The sequence below is a fragment of the Triturus cristatus genome, chromosome 4_2 (assembly GCF_964204655.1).
Source record: "Triturus cristatus chromosome 4_2, aTriCri1.1, whole genome shotgun sequence".
Taxonomy (NCBI): Eukaryota; Metazoa; Chordata; class Amphibia; order Caudata; family Salamandridae; genus Triturus; species Triturus cristatus.
The window spans coordinates 378,865,218-378,887,146 of NC_140586.1; the positions used below are offsets into that span (position 1 = coordinate 378,865,218).

The following is a 21,929-nucleotide window of genomic DNA, read 5'->3' on the forward strand; positions in this document are numbered from 1 at the left end:
ACTCCAAGCTCAAAATGGATCACCAGAGCAACTCCGTCTCGTCCTCCTGCTTCCACACCCTCCGCCTCCTACGTAAGACCTTCAAATGGATCCCCCTTCAAACACAGAAAGACCGTCACTCATGCCCTGGTCACCAGCAGACTCGACTACGGCAATGCACTCTACGCCGGAATAAACAAAAACTTCACCCGCAAGCTACAGAACATCCAGAATGCCGCTGCAAGACTGGTCCTCAACCTACCAAGACACTGCCACATCTCCCAGCACCTGCGCACACTCCACTGGCTCTCCATCGAGACTAGATGTTCACCCACACACACAAGGCCCTCCACGACACCGGACCAGCATAACTGAACAGCCGACTCAAATTCCATGCACCCCAAAGGACCCTACGATCAGCCCAGCTCTCCTACGCCATGGTCACCCGCACCAGAAAGACCAGATCGGGAGGCCGCTCCTTCTCCTTCCTCGTGGCCAGAGCTTGGAACGCCCTTCCTCTCCACCTCAGAGAGACAACATCGCTCCCCATCCTCGCAAGAAACCTCAAAACCTGGCTCTTCGACAAACTCCCTCCTTGATGGACTGGAACCTGCACCCCCCAACGCCTTGAGACCCTTACGGGTGAGTAGTCGCACTCAACAAACGCCTGATTGATAGATTGATAAGGCTCTTACACCTTTGTCTTTTTTAAAGCAAAAAGGGTCCGTCAAGACGTTTGGAGTGACGGACGATTGATTACTTCGTAGTTGTGTTAAGAAAGATAGCTAAGCTATATGAAAGAGAAAATTAGCATAGCTGTAAAGATTGCTCTCCCCGCCATGACCTGTATATGTGTGTTTTCTTGGTGCGTAAACATTGTGTGGACTGCGTTAAATCACTGTTTGTGAAGCTTCCCACTGGGACTAAAACCTACTTCCTAAGCTGCTACATTATTGGTTGGGGACAGCAAGCCACATTTGCAGTTCTTTATTGTTACTCGATAGAATTACTGGGTGGTTGTTGCCAAGATGTAAAGGATCAAACTAAAACGTTGGGTTTCCCTGCAAAAAACAAAAAATGTTAATTCTAAACGAACCCAAATCAACGTTTACAATGGTATAAAAAGTTGTAGCAATTTTTTGTGCGGCCCATGATGCACTAGGACACTACTTAATGACATATAGATCAAAATGCTTATACTTTATGCATGAACCAAATGTAATCTGCATATATAAAATGACAGTGTAAGACATGTCCAATAAGATCTCCCTTCTCCAACAAATTTACTGTTCTCTGCCATTTGCTGGGTTGAACACTTTCCCTTTTCATAGTGGAAGGTAAGAGAGCAGCGTAGCTGTGGTGCCAGATAACCATAAAAGGGAGAAAAGGCATTTTTAAGTATTTGGGGAGTGCTCCAAAGGCTAAAAAGTTTTGACTTTGAAAAATGAAACACTTTGTATGGTGCATTGCAATTGAGTGAAGGACTTTTTCACTACATTCACTTTTCTGTTAAGCTTGTGATGTTATCTCATAGAAGAAAGCACTTCTTTGCATAGCTACACAGATTTTTATGAGCAGAGTTGCCTTCAAGCCAGTCTTCTACGCAAAGCCACTGCACACAACTGCACTCCAACAAACCAACAGAAGCACAGCACCACTTCAGCATCACTCAGCCCAAGCTCAGCACCAGCGCAGTCCACCTCTGCACCAGCACACCATCTCAACACCACCAGTGCAGCACCACCGCACTACCTCAGCATCACTCAGAATCACCTCCTCATCACTCACCACCTCAGCCTCACACATCACCACCTCAGCATCACTCAGCACCACCTCAGTATCACTCAGCACCACCTGAGCACCACCTTGCACAAGCACACCCCCACCGCAGTATCACTCAGTACAACTTCAGCAACAGTGCAGCACCATCCCAGCATCAGTATAGCATCAATGCAGCACCAACTCATGCCCACCACGGAATCAGCACAGCACCACCCACCTCAGCACCAGTGCAGCATAACCTCAACACCAGCTCTGCATTACTAAGCACCACTTGAACACCAGCACCGCACCACCAAATCATCACTCAGCACCACCTCAGAATCACTTACTACCACCACAGCATCACTTAGCATCACCACAGCGTCTCTCAGCAGCACCTCAGCACCACCTGAGTACCACCACAGCACCACCTGAGCACCGCATCAGCACATCACCATCTTAGCATCAGCACAGTACCACCTCCTCATCAGTGCACCACCACAACCAGTGCCGCACCAACTCAGCATCAGCACAGCTCTACCTCAGCTGCAGTGCAGCACCTCATTATCAGCACAGCACCATCTCAGCGTTAGCACAGCACCACCTCCAAATCAGTACACCACCACCAGCGCAGCCCCATCTCAGCAACAATTCAGAATCAACACAGTACCACTTCAGCATCAATGCAGCACCACCTCATCACAGAACTAACTCACCATCACTTAGCACAACCTGGGCATCAGTTCAGCTCCACCATCTCAGCATGACTCATCACCATAGCATCACTCAGCACCACCTCAGCATCACTCAGTACCACCTAAGTTTCATTCAGCATCACCTGAGCCTTACCTCCGAACCCTCCCTCCCCCCACACAAATAGCAAAAAGAACTATAACAAGTAAGCATTAGAACAGGCATGGAAAAATTGCCAGCATTGCATGTACAAAAAAATTAGAACACATTTTTTGCGTTAATTCTGTTTTTATTTGGGTCGTTCAGTTGTATATAATGTGTTCTTGGTTATATATAGGGTTACAAAAATGGTTATAACACTTTTTTTATAATAACTTTTCAACATGCTGCACAACATTCACAATGCTCTACAACCCAGTTTAAAGACGTTAACAAAGCCAATATCTCGGTCTAAACATGTATAAGGTCCCAAAGGCGAGACCTATTAGCTATGCCAATGCTTGTTTGCATTTGTCTGGACCGAATCAGTGATAGGAAGTGATTTGCTCAAGATCACACATTTGTTCAAATCGGAAAACTAAGTTTAGAATTCAGGTCTGTTGAAATCTCAGCCATAAAAGCACTCCCGCTCTTGATCCGTGTTAATTATACCCATGGATATGCTTGTTTTTTGTTGTTTTTGTTTTTAAGCATGCACAATTCTTCCTAAAATTAAACAGGTTTACGTGCACTGCCTGCAGGATAGACCTGTGTTCTACAGCATACCACGTGCACAAAATCAGAATTATTTGTCACCCTATTTGCTCATTGTCCAGAACTGCAGCAGCTCAAATGAGCCTCGGTGCATGTGCTGAGGTCTAAACGACTGCCTGTAAAGGTTCATTTGGATCTATGGCGCTTGGATATAAATTGAAAAGATCACAGCTTTGGGGAAAAGGCCTATACTGTAAAGGCCTTGCTGCATAGATTATGAACATCATAACTCAATATTTTTTTCAAAACTACGGTCCTAATTGGACCCAATGGGGATCTCGCGCTTTGATCAGATCACAGTAGCTGTGACTTTACACTGGAAAATGTCACAACTGTGAAGGTTGATCACCTGTAGAGCTGGTCTTTTCTCTGATGCCATGTTCTGTTCTCGTTAGCATTATTCAAAGTTTAGTTGTTAATTAGCTTGACACTTCAATTATAATCTTCATCAATAGGCGCTGCCATGACTGCAGAGCACAGCTCGGTGCTAGAAAGAAATTACCGCTCACCTTTCACAGCGTACAGACCAGTGATAGGCTGCACTAGAAAGGGAACCCTTTCAGGGCCCTGTTCAATGTGCTACCAAAATCATGCACAGTTTTCGTGTTTGGTAAGACAATACCTGTCAGTTTCGAAGAAAAATAAGGACGGCTTGTGTTTAATTATCCTGTCACTCAGTATTGATGTGAGTGTGTGCAGATTTTTTGATAGTTCTGTGTTAGTACTTACCTAAACACTTACCTTAAAACACGATATAATAGCATGTGTTGTAATAGCAAATTCGTAGTAATGGCATGGTTTGGTATAGCATGCGTTGTAACGACACATTTGTTGTAATAGTTGCTTTGTAAATGCATTACGTTATAATTCATGCGTTGTAATGGATGTTTCCCCTGTTAACTTACTTAGGCATTTCCATTAAATGTGCATATGTGAACGACCCAAGCACATATGTTTTTAACCCATCCATAGCCATTGTCTTTAAGGCACACGTGATATTGGCTTGCCTCATTAAAGCCAGACAGAAGAAAAAGCCCAAAGCCTCTCATTTCACTAAACTGGATGTTGTTCTCAGTGGCGTAACGTGAAATAATGGTTCCCCCCCTCCCCCCCCCCCCTGCAGAATGTGAAGGGTTATCCAGTCTCCCGTATCTTGCAAATATTCATTGGGCTAAATGGGGCCCCTAAAGGGTTCCCCCCCCCCCCCCCCCTCCACCACAGGGGTCTTCGTCCCGCCCCTGGTAATGCTCTTGACATATGTGGCACGCAGTCAGCCATTAGTATGGCCGTTTAGCACTGCCTGCTATTTCGGGGTCCCTCAACACAAAATCCCATGGTTTCCATTACAGGCGCAGTTCGAGTAATCCGGTGATGATAATGCAGGTGTATGTCTTGGTCTAATTGTAAAGCTATGCCATTGGTCAGCTGCTCCTTCCTCCTCTGTGATTGTCTCAAGGTTCATGTGATGCTCAAAGGTTAGGCCATGCTGTTAAGGGGGGGTTATCAGGGTATGCAAGTGATTCAGACAGGGCCTGAACAAATGGACCCATACTTGATAGCCTGTGTGATGCTCCCTTTGAATGCATTTTGAGCAGTGGACAAATGTCAATACTAAAGATCGGCCCTAAAGTCCCCACCATCAGTTTATCTGTAAAATAATTAACGCTTATTTATATTAAGCGGAATAAGGAGAAAGCAAGCATAAACCAATTTGCATTAGCACTGCCTCGCCAACCCCCGCTTCCATTTCAATTAGCAGGGCAGCAGGTGCTCCGCGCGGTGCCAGAGATGAGCTCTCAAGATGGCGGACGCGCCCGCCGCTGACCTGCCGACAGCGCGGTTGCAGCCTGCTGATTGAGTTCATACCTCTATGCACCAATTTCCAAGGTGTTAATTTAACGGTTCTTTGTCATGCAGGTCTCGGCCTTGAAAAGTAAGCTGAAGAAGCAGTCAACAGCTACCGGAGACGGAGTCGCTCGGGCCTTCCTTCGAGCGCAAGCGGCACTCTTTGGATCCTACAGAGATGCGCTCAGATACAAACCTGTAAGCTTTTCATTATTTCACGTGGTCCATTTTGTTCTCATTAACTATGTATGTTTTTCAGCTTCCAGTTGTGAGTGATGGAACATAATGTAGCTTTCACGATATCCCTATGACTTGTTAACTGAAAAATGTCCCTTCCAATAGACACTTTGAGTTAGCCAGGAACCAACCAAAATACATAGAATTAAACGCGTATCCTGCATTTCTTCTCTGTTATACACGAGTCCGCAACGGGAGTATGTAATTGCCCAGCTCCTTGTTAGTTAGTAAAATTGTATAAAGCCAAATTTCTCTTTGTGTGTTTTGCACAGTGAATGGTTGTAGGTAATAGACCAAAGTGTCTCTTGACAAAATATTCTTAGCAGTGCACTTCATTTAGAGAGCAAGATCAAGACATGTACCATTCTCATAATAAAAAATGACAAATATCCCCATCAAATGTGTCAAGAAAGGGCACTTACAAGCGCTTCAGTTCTGTAACTTAGTCTCTAGGCAATATTGTGTGCTCCCTGGAGGGGCCGGACTGAACACAATGCATGATTGTTTAGGAGTCATGTTTCTGAACAGGAAATGGAAAGGATTCTTATATCTTCGAGGCCACAGATAGAAAGCTGAGGCTTACACGGGGCGCAAGCGCTAAGAAAGATGCTGCTGTAGAATGTGTCCATAGCCACTATCACATCAGGCAACACTTGGCTAGAGTCGTTGTGAACTTGGAGACTCTTCAAAGCATCCTGGCATCGCCAGTCCTCATTCTGACTTGGCCTGGCGCATGAGAACCACACGGCTGACACTGCTCCCCAGTCTTTTTGCTTGTCTTTGCCAGAGGCCTTTATTGGTGTGATTTATTTGAATTTCACAAAAATAGGGAACTCCCAATAAATTAGTGGGGTGGTATTGGAACATAAGACTGATAAGAACATAAGTTTTGATTTCTGGGAAGTCTAAATCGGGTTATACTGATTGGTGGTTCATAAATAAGCAGGATGCAAGGGCGTGCTGTATCACTCATTCATGATCAATCATCCAAACTGACTTTGGGCAGTGCTATGGGCCTTCATATGGACTATTTACCTTATCAATTGTGCTTCTGGCCAGCGATGACATTGACGTGAAACTTTTACAACAGCAGATCTTGCTCAATATGAGAATACATCTGACAGCTTCTGATGGTGTTGCATTCTGCGCGGACTCCTTGTATGGGTGATAATGTTATTCATCTGATGTTGACAGAGGATCATGTGTGCTTCTAGCGGTACCCAATGCTGCCAATTTTATGATTTGTGGTGTGTTTGAAGAACTGGAAACACGATACACTTTCTGGTTCATAGACTCGTTGTCTTTAGTGTAAAATGGGTGAGTGAGTGTATCATTTTGCACTCAACTTTACTTCTGGGAAGAATGTTGGTGCAGCCACCCATTACCCCAGCATATGTTTTCAGCTTTTGGGGGCCAGGCAAAATGAACAGATTCCACCCTTTCACACAAGTTGTATACTTGGATATGAAATCTGTGAAATCAATGAGTGCTTCTTGAATTGGTACATCTAGTGATAAAAAATGCACCATTAATGACCCCATGTTTATAAGGGGTACCATAGCTTAACATGAAGCATGATCATCCGGGAAACACATTTATTACGATGACAAAATGTCTTTGAACTTAGAATGAAAATCAATTTTGTTGATTTAAATTATTTGGACAATGCAAAAGTATGACGTTTGATAGAATGTATGACGTTACAACGGATACATTCACAACGCGGAATTTTACATCGCGTTCGTTACAAACCAAGTCGTTACAACGACTTGCGCTGGAGGGCTCGGGACTTAGGAATAGTATGATTTACTATTCCAAATCCAGCCTACGTAACAGTAGGGAAGGTTTTGGAATAGTAAATAATACTATTCCTTAGTTTAGAGCACCATACAGCGCAAGTTGTTGTAATGACTTGTGTTGTAATGCCTGCTATGTAAACATACCGCAGTGTAACAACCGCGTTGTACAGGTCGTTCTCCTGTTTGAAACTGTTAATTATGAAACATAGTACCTCATTTTGGATAGGGGTAATGCCAAGGTGAATATTTTTAACTGTGCATGGAATAAACCTTTTATTATAGACTTGATTTATACAAAAATTGGAATTTGCCATTTTAACAGTATGTGTAGATAGAGAATGTTTACAATTAACTCCTACAGGATTGCATACAAAGAGGAGGATATTAGGTTATTTACTGAATTTATTGAGGCACTCCATGGATTCAACCTTCTAGATGACACTGAAGAGAGAAGTGAAGAGGGACAAAGAATGGGGTAGAAGGATGAAGAACACACCCTTAGGAATATGGCCAAGCTCAGACACACATAGTTACAGCAAGACATTTGAGGGCTTCTTCTTGATGGTGAATTGGAGCTTATTCTGCAGCTTTATGATATCAAAAGAGAAATGTCCATCACAGCGGCCCACAGATGTAGAGTTGGCTACAGAATAAAGTTGATGGTGGATGGCTCAATGGTTTCTAAAGAAAATATGGGAGGTGTAATTTGGGTCTTAAAATGTGCCAACCATGCACTGATGAGTGAGGTTGAGGATATTGCATTTTACTAAACCTCGTTAGAGGAGCCACTGAAAACGCCTGAGAATGTCCGAGATATGATTTTGAAACTTTTGCTGGCTAACCAACCTACTGTTAAACTTCCCTCAAAAAAGGTTATTTTAAGTGTAACTGTGAGTTAATGAGAGAGCTGGCTACAGCAATGGTTGACGATGGTAGTAATGAAGTTAGGAGCATGGTTCTTCATAATTTGGTAAATGAAGAGGGGAAGTATTTGCACTGGCACGTGGGACTTGCAGAATAATGGCTCATTTGGAGTCATTAAATTTAAGTCCACTCATCACATCTAATTTTCCTTGCCCCCTTAAGGCTTTCAAGATCTCTGAGAAGAATTAATGGGAAACACTCACTTTTAGATATGCTTGAAGATTTTCTACATTAGATTACAATAAAAGGCTGTACTAATTTAGCAATACAATGAGGAATCACATATAACTGTTAAACAAAATAGGAGTATTAGAGGGTTGCATGTCAGAATAGTGTACACAGAAATTTTGTTTGACATAAATAGGGTGCTTTAAACATCATTTACAAAACTTGTTTCAATAGGTGTACATTTTTTATTATTGAGTCCAAAGAGGCAATAATTTTATAGATGATATTTAGGGGACACTAGTTTTATGAGGCAATATTCTGACAATATTTTGGTGCATATAATTAGATTTCATGGAGAAAAACCACAGATGACCCTTGATAACTTCACAGCGGTGGCACTAGATTCTATCATGGGGCCCATCACCACAAAACTAATATCCCTGTCGCAGTTTAAAAACATGCTGCACACTACAATGTTGACAGGTTGAAAGAAAGAGTAGACAAAGTCCCAATGTATTATCTCAAATGGCAAACTGGTTGTCTCAATGATATTACTGAGGTTGATGCCTTATAAAAGTTCCCAATCATGTCTAATATGTGTCTCAGTGTGTTTAGTTCTCTATGCATATTTATTCAGTTTCAATATGTTTATGTATGGATTAGACTTATTTCCCCCTTTAAACTGCAGATGTCTCTGTAGTAAGAAGTAGGTTACGTTTTGTGCAGAGACTAATTAGAAGGGTGTTTGTTCTTTCCTCCCTCTCAGACGTATTCTGTCTCTGATTAATCTGCCAGTATCTTGTCTTCATTTGCCAAATCAAGACTGGGCAATTTTATATCTCATTTTCCAACCTAGAGAATATTAGACATTACACACAAATAGTCAGGACAACAAGTATTTAGGGTAAAAATAATTTATGAAAAAGAATCTAAAGTTATTGAGTCTTATTCACATGGCTGAGGTTTTAGTCTTGGCTACTTCTGGCAACTATTACCATAAGGGCAGGGCTCCTAGATGTTCATTCTTCCGATATCACCTTTAACAGAAGTTACTTCTCAGTAGGCTCACCAGTCTGATTTCACAGAGTATATAAGTTAGCTCTCCAGCAAGCTAATATTAGGGTGCCTCTTCCTCACAGTCATGATTGCTGAGATTGTTTTTGATTCACACTCTGAGCATGTGAAGTGGTCAGTATCTTTACTAGTATGCTGTGCTTGCTGAAGGACCATTAAGAACCTAGTGTTGTTATTACAGCTAGATTATAATTGCTGCTAGAGATTCCAAGGACAATAGACTGAAATCTCTACTTTAACCCAGTTGCATAAAATGTAGCAGCTACTTGACACCAATGTTAAGATCACAGTAACAATCTGGATCATTTTGTAGATTTGTCTTTCGCGATTCCTTAAAATGCCCAAATGAAACCCTGACACTTATGAAACTGCACCCTCAGCATACTGTAGTTTTATAAAGTCCAATGAACTAGCCAGTCTTTCATACTTCTAGCCCCATGAATGTGTAATAATTAAATATGCTTAGATATATAAGGACTAAACTAAAATTCAGGATCTTTTCAGTCAGTAAATGTGTCTATAGAACTTGGAGAAAGGCATTTACGACCCAAAGGGTGGCACTTGAAGACACTGTTGAGGAATTATTTATGTGCACATAAAACAAACATGGATATAGATGGAAGTTCTCCTGAATGTGACTGTTATTCTGTTGTTCAGAGCTATCATTCTTTAAGTAGAGAATGAGTAAATGCAAGGCTTATGAGCGTGCAGCTATCTGAACATGTTTCCTCCCAGCAAGTCAAACCATAGACTAGTAACTCAGCAGTTTTGCATTCTTTGGCTGCAGAAAAAGTATCTTCCTCTAATCTAAGATGAATACAACTTCTATAGTGTAAGTGGACTTTTATTGACAGACCACAGCAGGTGACCCAACTGGTAGAAATGATGTTAGTACTAAAAATAACAAATGTCCATTGCTGTTGTGCGAATTTTGGGCAATACAAAGTGTGCTAATTATAATGTGCTTAAGCATAGGAAGCCAATGAAGGACTTGAAGGTGGCCAAAGAACTGTAATGTCCTGAACCAGATTGGCACCACATTCTACCAGTGCAAATGGCAAAACAAGATCAGAAGGCCATGGTGCAGGTCATTCCTTTGGGCCAGCCATTAAAAGATGACGTTAACAACCAGTTGTTCATTTTGGGTAGGAGAAGATAAGGGAAGATGTCATTAAATCAATCTGGGTCATTAAATTTGACAGGAACAGGTGAAGACATTGTCGGGCACCTGCTTTGGAATAATGCGGATGCTTAGAAAGATCTTCCCGTGGATACCGCTCACGGCAAGAAAAACCCTTATACAGTCACTCTTGGTTAGTCGACTAGATTATGGCAACTCCCTCCTGGTGGGAATAAGGGAAGATTTATTATCTAAATTGCAGGTGGTTCAAAACACTGCAGCCCGCCTTGCCCTCAATAAACCGGCACGCACCCCATCTCTACCCCTCCTATGTCTACTATACTGGCTTCCTATTAGAAAACGAGCAATCTTCAAGCTTCTATGTACTGTGTTTAAATCACTCCAGGGGACGGGCCCTTCTTACCTTAAGAAGAAATTTGAACTGTATCTACCCGTGCGTCATCTGAGATCTAGCAATCGCAAGCTGCTCTGCACGCGGAGGATCAGGAAAGCCAAAATGGGCGGTCGGGCTTTTTCTCCTCTAGCCCTCGTTCATTGGAACAGTCTCCCAGATGAGATCTGTGCATGCTCCATTCTGTCTCGATGTAAGAAATTGCTTAAGACCTGGCTGTTTTAAGATTCCTCTGGGGACCTCTTCTCAGGCGCCGAGAGATCCCCCTGGGGATGATTCACAGCGCAATACAAATGAGTAAATAAATAAAAAATAAATTTGTTTTTTATTTAACTCAAAAACCAACTTCTAAACAAAGGAAACCGTGATTTGAAACAGTCCTGGTTCGTGAGCAAAAACATTAAAATCTAAATTTATAGTAGGGTCTAAGTTTCATCAACTCTGTCGAGCTCACACAGAAGTCTAGTGGATTAAAATTCATCTCGGACCCAAACCCAGATGTCCTCGTACTGGCCATAAAGACAATACGATTCCTCAGGTAAAAGAGAATTAGGGTGTCAATACTTTTATAAAAGCAAAAATCTAAACATCTGTTTAGAGATGCTAAAAAACCGATCATATAAGTTATACTTCACAGGACTGGAGAAAGAGGTTTGAGAGACACCCCAAGAAAGTAAAATTGATAGAGAATGTGCCAGAAACTGTCAGTTGAAAAAGATGCAATCTAGCAAAGCTCAGGGTCCTAGGTTCCAATAGCTAAAATGGTGCGATTGGTGATAAGGGAAGCAACACCACCAACATCCATAAGAACTCTTAGGTCATAGGAGATAGCAGTGAGCACTGGTTTGGTGCCCCAGTCATGATGAAAGCCAGCCTCCAAAGAGTTAAAGACTTCAGATTCATTCAGAAGTGAAAGTGATAGGCAGCCATTGTAGAGGGACTTTAGATCCGAAGAAGCTGCCTCCTTTAACAAGTGAGGGATATCTAAACTCTTGACTTCAGAATAAACAAGATTAGTGATTTAAAACTGAGGCAGAGGGAAAATACAAGGGAGGATATCATCTTTACCAATGGAAGTAAAGGATTAGAAATGAGTGACAGTGCTGAATAACCACTTCCAGATTCCCATCATTGACTGAGAGGCTGGATAAAGAGGTGCTTGGTTGAATGGGGTGGTTACATTTCATTGCTTACGGTCAATTTCTAATGGGAAGTTATTGAGCCTCTAAATCTAACTGTTGGTATCTGGTTTTTAAGCGTCTTTTATTTTAGAAATCAAAGTATGAGTCACTGAGCACATTTCTTTCACAGATTGTATACACATGCAAAACGAATTTTATATGCCACATTGGAACAAAATAATGCATATCCTCTTTAACAAAAACACTGAATATATGTATGTGTAAAGACACCTTAGCGCTATGAACACAAATCCAAAAGAGACATTCAGTATTTACTCAAGAAGTTACACAGCTTTATTTCATTAAGGACAAAGCTTAATGATGCTGGATTTACATTGCTGTGCTCATGCAAAGTTCATCTCTTGAAAGACCAAATTCGCTAAATTATAAAGGATGAATTTGTTTTGTGTCAGTGAAGTCACACTTTATTAATGCTTCCCAGGTAAAATCTAGTTTTAGAATTCTATGTAATTAACAACTACATCTCAATTAAAATGATTGGTAATACAATGCATATAATATAATGTTGCATAAAAAAGAAAGCAACCTATTTTCATTCTAAACTGTAGAAATACTCCTTCAACTTTAAAGGCACTGGGACACAAACATCTCTCCAGGCTTGTCTTCAGGCTGTGAACCTGTGACTGACCTGCAAACTGAGGCTTTACCACAAGGCTTATGGAACTATTTACTTCGGAAACGTGCTAATTTCTGACTTACTAAATGTCCCAAAAATAACTAAAACTCACCAATTCAGCATCTACTCCAAAAGACTAATCTTTGCTACCTCTTGTTGCTTTATTTAACTCGTTGCCTAACCAAATATGACTCAGTTGTTTGTTTCACATAAACTGCTCCGCTGCCTATGTGTCTGGATCCATGCTAAGCAAATGTCATTGACAAATAAATATGGTCGTCTTACATGGAAATTTATCTCACACCAATCAAAATTGTTGAAAATCTTAATTTCATATTTGTGTTTTGATGCATGTGAAACATTGATTTTTTTCTTGAAAACTGATGAGTGCTGGCATGCCACAGACTAGTGCAGAAACATTGAAATGTGAACACATGGTGTATTTACAATATAATGGCACCTAGTTTTTTAAATTTAATTTATGTTACTGAATTGAAACCATTACTGTTTGGGGTGAAGATGTGGGATAAACAAAAGCCTCTTGTTAAATTTACAGTAATTCTAGAGATAAATAATTTACCAGGTGTGCTGAAGATACCAAGGGCTAGTTATACATAGAATTCCTTTTTTGTTACTGCAACTTGACTCTTGGTTGTTGGAATCACCCTGAAGAAGCTAAAATGATATAAAACTTTTTTTTACACAAAACGACTTTGAAGCGTAAAAGTATGACCACTATTTTATAAATATATTCCTTAGTCCACCACTACTGGGAGAAAAGCAGAGGTAAAAATTATATATTCTCCTCATTACCAGGCTTTGCTCCAAATACCATAGAATTCAAAGAAATTGCAAAGAAGAGGTGATTTAAACCTACAATTGTTCATGTCGGTTATTAATGGGAGAGGATTCTACATCTATCCTTTTTCCAGTGTGAAGTACAGGAAATTGTGGGAATTGTTGATCTCAATTTTCGGAAATTGCAAATGTAAATTGCCAGGTCCAATTTTTGTCCGACAACTATTGTTGGGAATAATGCGTGCAAATATGCAAATTACTTGAAGCGTTTTTTTAGAATGACATCATTTGTCACGAATTATATCATATGTAGAAAGAAACGAGTGAACATCTCTGGTTGAATAGGTTTTCTCTTTTTCATTTAAATGTATGCTATTGTGGGTTAGAATATTGACTGGTCTGGGTTGGATTATCAATTACAATGGGCATTTTTTAGTAGCCACTTTGAATGTATTACCTCTGAAATAAATGTTTTTGGAAATTGCACCTTTTGATTTATATTTGTATGTATTATATGTTTCTATTTATTATTGTATAAAAACATTTTATTTTCGTATGCGTTTGCAAAAAAAATGTTGTGAGTTTTACAGAAAAATGAGCCAAAAGGGATCATAAATTAGTTTGCCACGTGCAACTCTTCGTAACACACGTTTCATACTCCAAAATGCAAAAAGTGATTTCACAGGTACATCATACTATTGAGACTGTACTAAATAGTAGTCAGACAGACTGTCTCTGGATTCCACATTTTTACATGCTTTTGAATTATACGTTTACACACATTTTTATAAGACGGAGTATAATTTGAGGCACAGTGAGGAGACATATTTGATCAAGTGCTGAAGCCATGTTCACCATCACTTTGTTTTTTAAAATCATATTTGTACTTCTGAGATTATCATTATGAACGCACTGGTTTAGGTTAAAGGAGGTTCTAGAGATGGGCAGCCTGTGCTCTCAAAGCTCTAACTTAAAAAGATTTCCATAAGGGACACGTATAAAGCAGACAAATTTTGTGGAGCAGATATTCTGGGTGGGCATATAGTTGTACAACGTATTTGTCAGAACTAGCAACTTGGGGTAGTGTAATAAATGGGACCTTATGGGAACTGCACAGAAATATCACTGTTGGTAAGTGTTAGGATCTGACACATATTCTGTGTGAAGACCTGTCACTGATTTGCAGTGTAGAGAGCAGACTCGTGTCAGCTGTCTGATGAGCTGATATCATTGAGCAGTTTGAGAAGATCTAATAGATGGCTAGTGTTTGAACCTGGCAATTATTAACTGCGTGAGCAGTGGAGACTGCTGGGGAGCCTAAGGAACTGGTGAACAGTGTAAGAAGCTGGTACTGATAGGTAGCACTAGGATGACTGCTCACATTAGTGGGGAATGTGAAGGGAAGGGTATAGTTGGCATAGTGCGAAGCTAACTCTCTACGGCAGTAAGAAGGAGTAGTAAATGGTGTGAAGTGGAAGGAGCAGATACTGATAGGCAAAATAAATTGTAGTCAGTGGTGATTATTGTGAAGCCCAATATTTTGGAGTCTGGGCAGCTGACCCTTGTTAGCTATGTGGGAATCAGGAAGAATTGTAATGATCTGTAACACATTGGCAGCGTGGATAAGTTGGTTTCGCATTGCTGCACATCAAAAGAGCCTAGCCCTTCTGCTCCATATAATGAACGGTTGAATCTTATTTAATTGTTTTTTCTGGGCACCTATTATTAGTTACCTCCTGTGGAGCAGCAATGTTTTAAAGGTAGGATATACATTTAAAGGGTTGTCATTTGGGGGGACTGGAATTTGGAGGCTGAGAATTCAGGGGTTCCTCGTTTTTTGCAGCAAAAAGATCTCCTAATCTGCACATCCTCTCATTTACTCTTTGGGATATGATTGAGGTTTGCCTTACCCTTGGATTTCACTTTCGTTTCATAAGAGAGGATTGTTTCACGATTAACATTTGGAGCTTAATCTGGGCACATACTATTTGATTGGATTGAGGCTGCCACACCAGTAGGCAATAGCCACGCTGACCCAAAAGTGGGTGGAGGCACAGAACCGTTTCGGATTATGAATTGAATTTGAAGCAATAAAAACATTTAAAATGAACGTTGGGTTTTATATATGGTTTGAGTTATACACTTATTTTTTTCACATATCTAATAGCAGCGTTTAATCAGTAATTAGTATAATGGAATTATTTGGACAACTTATAACTCTGCTGGAAGATAATGACCTCCTATGTGTGACAGATGTAACAAGTGAATGGGGCTGTTTGCTGATAAATAATGGCAGTACATTCGATGATGTATATTAATTTCCAGCTTCTGCATAAATATTGGGCCTTGGGTCAGCCGTCCTATTGGAACCGGTTTTGCTGAAAACCCAAATAGGGGCAATGTCATTTTCGATTGAAGGGCAGGAATCTCTCTGAATGGACTAAACTACTAATTGTCTCATTTTATCAAAATATTCTGTGGTGTTAGTGGTTTAAAAGACCATTTTGATTTTTCAGTAGGCCTACAACGCTAAGGGTGCTTGTTTCTCATATGAAACTATATCAGTTTTGGCAGAAACCCAGATAGACTTCCCTCTGAAATCCTTCATTAGCACATTTTTCTTATAGTCATGTCCCCCTATTCTAACACAAGACAAAATTACATTTACACATACAGCACAGCAATATAGGAACAGTACAGTTACCCAACAAAGTTCTTTGGTCCAGCAATGCAATCCATTGTCAGTAAATGTACCCAGGTACCTCTTGTCCAGAGGAATTTATGTGTACAGTAACTTCCTCAAAACTGGATTAGCAACTTTCAATAATGTCCTTGTATACCTCGTCATATACTCTCACCATGTATCTATATTTACTCTAAATATTTCTCAGGTAGGTGCTGCTTATGCAATTCCTTGTATATCTCGTCACCTCCTGTCACTATATATCTATATTTACTCAAAATGTATCTCAGGTAGTTGCTGCTTGTACTAACTCTGTGAAGCACTCTGAGGCCCTCGGGTCAAGTTCATTCTATACAGAACTCAATAAACAAATAAATAAGGAGGCCCACCTAAACCGATAAAGCAGCTCAGCATCAAGTGGGCCAAACTTCCTTGCTCCTCCTTCACTTTCTAGCAGTTAAAGTGTATGGGTATTGCATAGTGTCTATAAATACATAGAGATCTTGATGAGAATCAATGGAATACAACTAAGCCCTCCAGGATCCTCAAAATATTAGTTAGAAATTGAAAACAATTAAACAAATACCCAGTAATTGGAGAAAAAAATCTATGCAATTTTAATTCCAAATTTCTCAGGTCCAATTAGGACTGCTTAACTTTGGCTCGGGCATACCATTTTCATTGTGTGGCAGCAGTGAGGCACACAGCAGGGATAAGTAAGGTGAATTCTCTTGACTTGAAACTATCTACACATTTCCAAATAATGGTAAAAAGAGCATTATTAATTTAATGGAAATCACCTTTCCTCCTGCTACAGGTTAACTTGCGTGTATAACTTCCATAGCACGGGAGCTGCAAGGGGCCCTGGATTCTGCCCACTCACGCTTTTAGATCTTCTAACACAATACATGGCCACCACTGGAAGCCCTCACATCTCTACAGTGCCTGCTCATGCAAGATCACACTCCCCTGTTTAAAGTGGGAACACAGTAGGTAGTAAGGCGGCCTATCATCCACTGAAAATGGCGAACAACGACAACAGTGAAACGAGGGCTCAAAAGCCAGCAAGTCTGTGTGTGGCAGGTTCAGCAAAGGAGTTTAACCCAGGCTTGAGCACATCCACCTCAAGTAATATACAACCTCTTTTTGTACCTATCACTCTTAGGGGGTGTTAGTTAAACAAAATAGATTCGAATGTAAGTAGCATGAATATTTAAATAAAAAAGTAAATATCTGCTTGATTTTAAGTATCTGTTGTTGGTCGAGTATAATACACAGTGCGTTTCTACATTGTCATAGAAACCAACTTGTAATTTTTGTAAATACTTTTCTTTTTGCTATTCTTGAGAAGGGTCTCCTTATAGATAAAATAGAATTTGATGCTATCTGGTCCTGCTGTATTATAAGGCTCTCAGTTTAGGAAAACAAGGAGGAAGTTTGTTTGAAACATAAACGCTGTTTTATTCTGATTCTGAACTAACTATTGCAATGCATTCTATCGCCAAAATTTCCTGGAGGCTCACAGCATGAAACAGACAATTTATTTACTATAAACTAAAGTGAAATGGAGGTTTCAGAGCCAGGGCACTGACTCATGTGTCATGATAAAAACAGCAAGGTCTGCATCTTATGGGTCTGTAAATGTACAACGAATTAACCCACTCCCCCAGGTCTCACCCATTCCTTATCCTTAAACTCTGAGGATTTATAATTACTCCCCATAAAGAATGCTACAAAAACATGATCTATTGCACTTCAAACAGCAACGTTTTGAGATTGTTGTTTTTTTTTCTTTCTATTTTTATATAAAGCCACTTAATCTAAGGAAGCCATGTGTTAGGTTTGTGTCTTCGCGGAACAGCAAGAACCACCATTTCAATGTGGCTGTCATTTGCCATCAGAATATTAAAATACAATTCAGAAACTTCTGTAGCTTTTATTTCATTGGTGGAAAGTGAGGATTTGTCATTTATCTTGAATGCAGCGTCAGGCCACATCAGAACAGGTAATACCTTTTTAGAGAAATTGCATTAGATGCTTCGTTTCAAACAACCAGTTGGCTTTTTAGGTTCAGAACTGGAGCCCGCTTTAGCTGTCTTGCAAGACTATTGTTTTCCCCAAAAAATACATTGAGGGGCTTTTAGTCAGCAGGCTTCATCCACTCGTCTGTTGAATTGTCATTCACGTTTTGCTTCCATCCACCACAGCATACAGCAATGGGTCAGCCTGTTTTATCCATTGTCTCTCTCTCCACTTTGAGTGACTGCACAAAGCTTATCTACATTGTTCCCATCTGCTTAAATATAATTCCTTTCCATTCAGTAACAAAGCTCTTCCAAATTGTGCCATTCAACTTTATTTCTGTAAATTATATTTGAAAAAATGGCTATTTACTTTCATTTCACTTCATTTGAGCAGTTATTTAGTAATTTACTTCCTGTCTTCTTTTTGAAGTTGCTGTGATAGTGTTTAAGTGACATTGTAGCTGCCTACAATTTGAATGCTTGTTTGAGAGATAATTTCTTCTCGTCTTTCACAAAAGTGTAGTAAAATACACGACACAACGGAAAGGTTTGCATTATTTTAAGAGTCACTTGTAAAACATCTACATCAGTGAGTGTTTTTATTGTTTTATTTTTTATTACATACATGTGGTGGCTACATTTAGGTTTCTTTCTTTTGGCATATGCATAAAATAACAATTAAAACAAAATACCCACTGACCCAGCATGCATAGGACAGATCTATTGGCTTTTTCAATGCTTGCCGATTAATCAGCTATCATTCACCCAGTGCCCAGGCCCACTAGAAGCACTTCAACAAGTGCACATAGTGGATTACACCTCAGCCCTAAGGCCTACCTTGTACAATTAAACTCCTATTCACTGACAGTAACCATAAATGTTGCCACATTATGACCTGTTTATATTGGAAGCAGGTGTCATCAGCCAGGTAGTCTGAATCACTGCACAAAATGGCATAAAAGAAAAATGTATCATCTGACTTTTGTACTGGTTGGTATAGATTCAAGACTGCAGCTTTCTTGTGTTTTGCACACCCTTATCTTTTAATGTTCTGTCTTGAATTACAAAAATAATTTGAGACATTTGTTTATATATCTTGGGCAAGTCTTTTAAAAAATTCTTTTTTCTGCCATACATGTGAAATTGTTTTTTTCCAGGCCCAAAGAATGATTACACTTCTAAGAATGTCTTTTATCATTCCTGAATTTACACGATTAATTTCTATGTTAACAGCATATTATTTTTGGATAAATATTTTAGCCGACAATCCTGAAGTGTGTATTTACAGTAAGAAAGGACTTCTTTCTAAATTAAATGTGAAAGTGATAGTTATCGATGGGCTCATGAAAGTGATTGAGTTCCAAAATTCTGAGATGTCAGTGCAATCTAATGTCTGTTCACTAATGTGCGTTTTGTTTATGTATTTAAGCTATCATCCCTAATGGTTGAGGTTTCAAGACTATCAATTTTTCAGTGGGTCTTAAACTCTGCAGAGCAGGAAATGCAGCAAGATAAAATAATTCTGCTGAGTTTTACCAAAAGTGCTTGATTTCAAAGCCAATGACATTAGTTCATTTCTTGAATGGAAAAAGGGACTGTAGACATGATTGTTTTTTATTTTATGTTTCGCAATTTTAAATAGTGCGAACTTGGCCAAAGGGCATTGGAGTGCTTTAAGAGAACCCAATTATGTGACGAAGTTTTGAGCATGGGGAGATGAAGTGATTTGTGAAAATCACAGTGTGTTGAGCTGGAGACAGGACTCTAACCTGGTTCCCCAGTTTCAAGGCCGGCAGCTCTCTCCATTAGGTGACATCTACTCCCTCCTTGCTATATCCTCAAATACATGTCTATGTTAAAAATAGAATACATTTGAAAACTGAAGTAACTGTTATGCTCCCTCCCACACCAACTACGTGCCATCTGTTGCTAGGCAATGGAAGCTAGCCATGGGATGCTCCTGCTCTTTTCTGTGCTTCATTCGTAAGGCATCCTGCTCAAAAGACAGTCCAGCTCCCTCCGAAACTTGTAACACCTGGAAAAGTCTTTGAGAACTAGCGCCATTAAGATCGGTGAATAACATACTAACACAAAGTGGTACTTTCTTCAGCTGCCTAAGGCAAAAAGTATTAATTGTGCCCTGGATAAGAAATGTCCTCTGAGATGTTATCTTAAGTTAAAAATCTTTATGAAGCTCACTTAAATTGTTACACAGAAACTTTAATATAGTTCATTTCACTATGGGGTTTCATCGTTTATAATTACTAGCAGTTATTAGATGGTAAGTGGATTACATTTACCAGAACGCTTAGTGTTGTACAGCTGAGATGTTCCTGGTTTTTCAGTCAGCTGAGCTGCTTCCTCTCTAATTTATCATTAGTAATATTATCATACAGTTATAGGCGAAGGTAACCAAGTTCGCTGAAGCCTCCTTTCAAGCAGACATCAATTTCTTCTTTTGTTCCTTGAGTCCATCAGCAGATGAATGCCCGGTCCTTTTTACCTTTTGTTGAAAAAGCCAACACTGTATTTTCATTGCCTTCTTATTATCTATTTCTAATTTAAATGTTTCTCCTAAGTCGATGTAAAAGGCCCTTGGTGAGCAGAACCCAGCGATCACAATCTAATCGACCCCGTCCAGGCTGGTTTGTGAGCTGTTAATGGCACAGAGACCGTCTTAGTGCCATTTCTTGATGACCTCTGAACCTTAGCAGGTGGCAGTAGTGTTCAGGCCCTGAAGCTCTTCGATCCGTCTATCGAATGGTTTATCATCGACTTGCTCATCGTAGGCATATTGTTTTTGAGACCTGCAATCTTATTTCTCTGATCCACCCTTTGCTTTTGATTTTCTCTCTTTTTAATTCTTCCTCTATTTATAGGATTCTCTTGAGAACCCTGTGTTCCCTTTGCTATTTCATTCATGACTTCATCCTTTGGACTCATTCATTCACTCATTTGGATTTGTGCTTTATGGAATTGCTAGTGACACTATTCTGATTACCTATGGATTGCAGTCCAGTTGGATCAACTCTTAGAAATGATTTCAAAGCATTAATACGTAGATCTCAACCTACCGCGCCACATCACCCAACACCTGTGGACACTACACTGGCTCCTCGTTGAGAAGAGAATCACCTTAAAGCTTCTCACCCACGCCCACATGCTCTCCACAACACCGAACCTACCTACCTGAACCACCGCCTCTCGTTCCACTCCCCCCAAAGATCCCTCCGCTCAGCCCGGCTCTCCCTTGCTACGGTGCTGTGCATCAAGAAGACCAGAACAGGAGGTCGTTCCTTCTCCTTCCCCACGGCCAAGGCATGGACCACCCCCCGCCACCCCCGACAGACACCAACACTCTCCAAAGTCTTAAAGGACCTCAAGACCTGACTGTCAGGAATCCCCTCCCGCACATGGATTCCCTCCCACAATGCCACTTCCGTGAACCTGGTGCGCATGGAGGAGAGCGGACTACAACTCCCAGAATGCCCTCCGGCAACAATTGCCTTATGCCACTCAAGAGTTCTGGTTACATAACACCAAGGGAAACGCCTAGTTTTCATGTTATGCAACTCAAGAGTTCTGGTTACATAACACCAAGGGTAACGCCTAGTTTTCATGTTATGCAACTCAAGAGTTCTGGTTGCATAACACCAAGGGGAACGCCTAGTTTTCATGTTATGCAACTCAAGAGTCTTGGTTATACAACGCCGAGAGTACTACTTAAGGAGAAGATCACTGGGACTCGGCGTCGGATATTCTGATCTTTGCCGGAGTACCTGGTTGAGGTACACGGACCCGTTGGTGAGTTGAGCGGCGGAAGGAACATTCTAAGGAGCGG

At 40.5% G+C, this 21,929-nt stretch overlaps 1 protein-coding gene across 2 annotated transcripts in view; it reads left to right on the forward strand.

Moving 5' to 3' along the window:
• Window positions 1-21,929, forward strand: part of DENND1B (DENN domain containing 1B) — a 1,072,082-nt gene that overhangs the window by 800,079 nt on the left and 250,074 nt on the right. For both annotated transcript variants that reach the window (XM_085601836.1, XM_085601835.1), the window contains one exon: window positions 5,104-5,229. In XM_085601836.1, coding sequence (XP_085457962.1) covers window positions 5,104-5,229 — 126 coding nt within the window. The remainder of the gene's footprint in view (window positions 1-5,103; window positions 5,230-21,929) is intronic.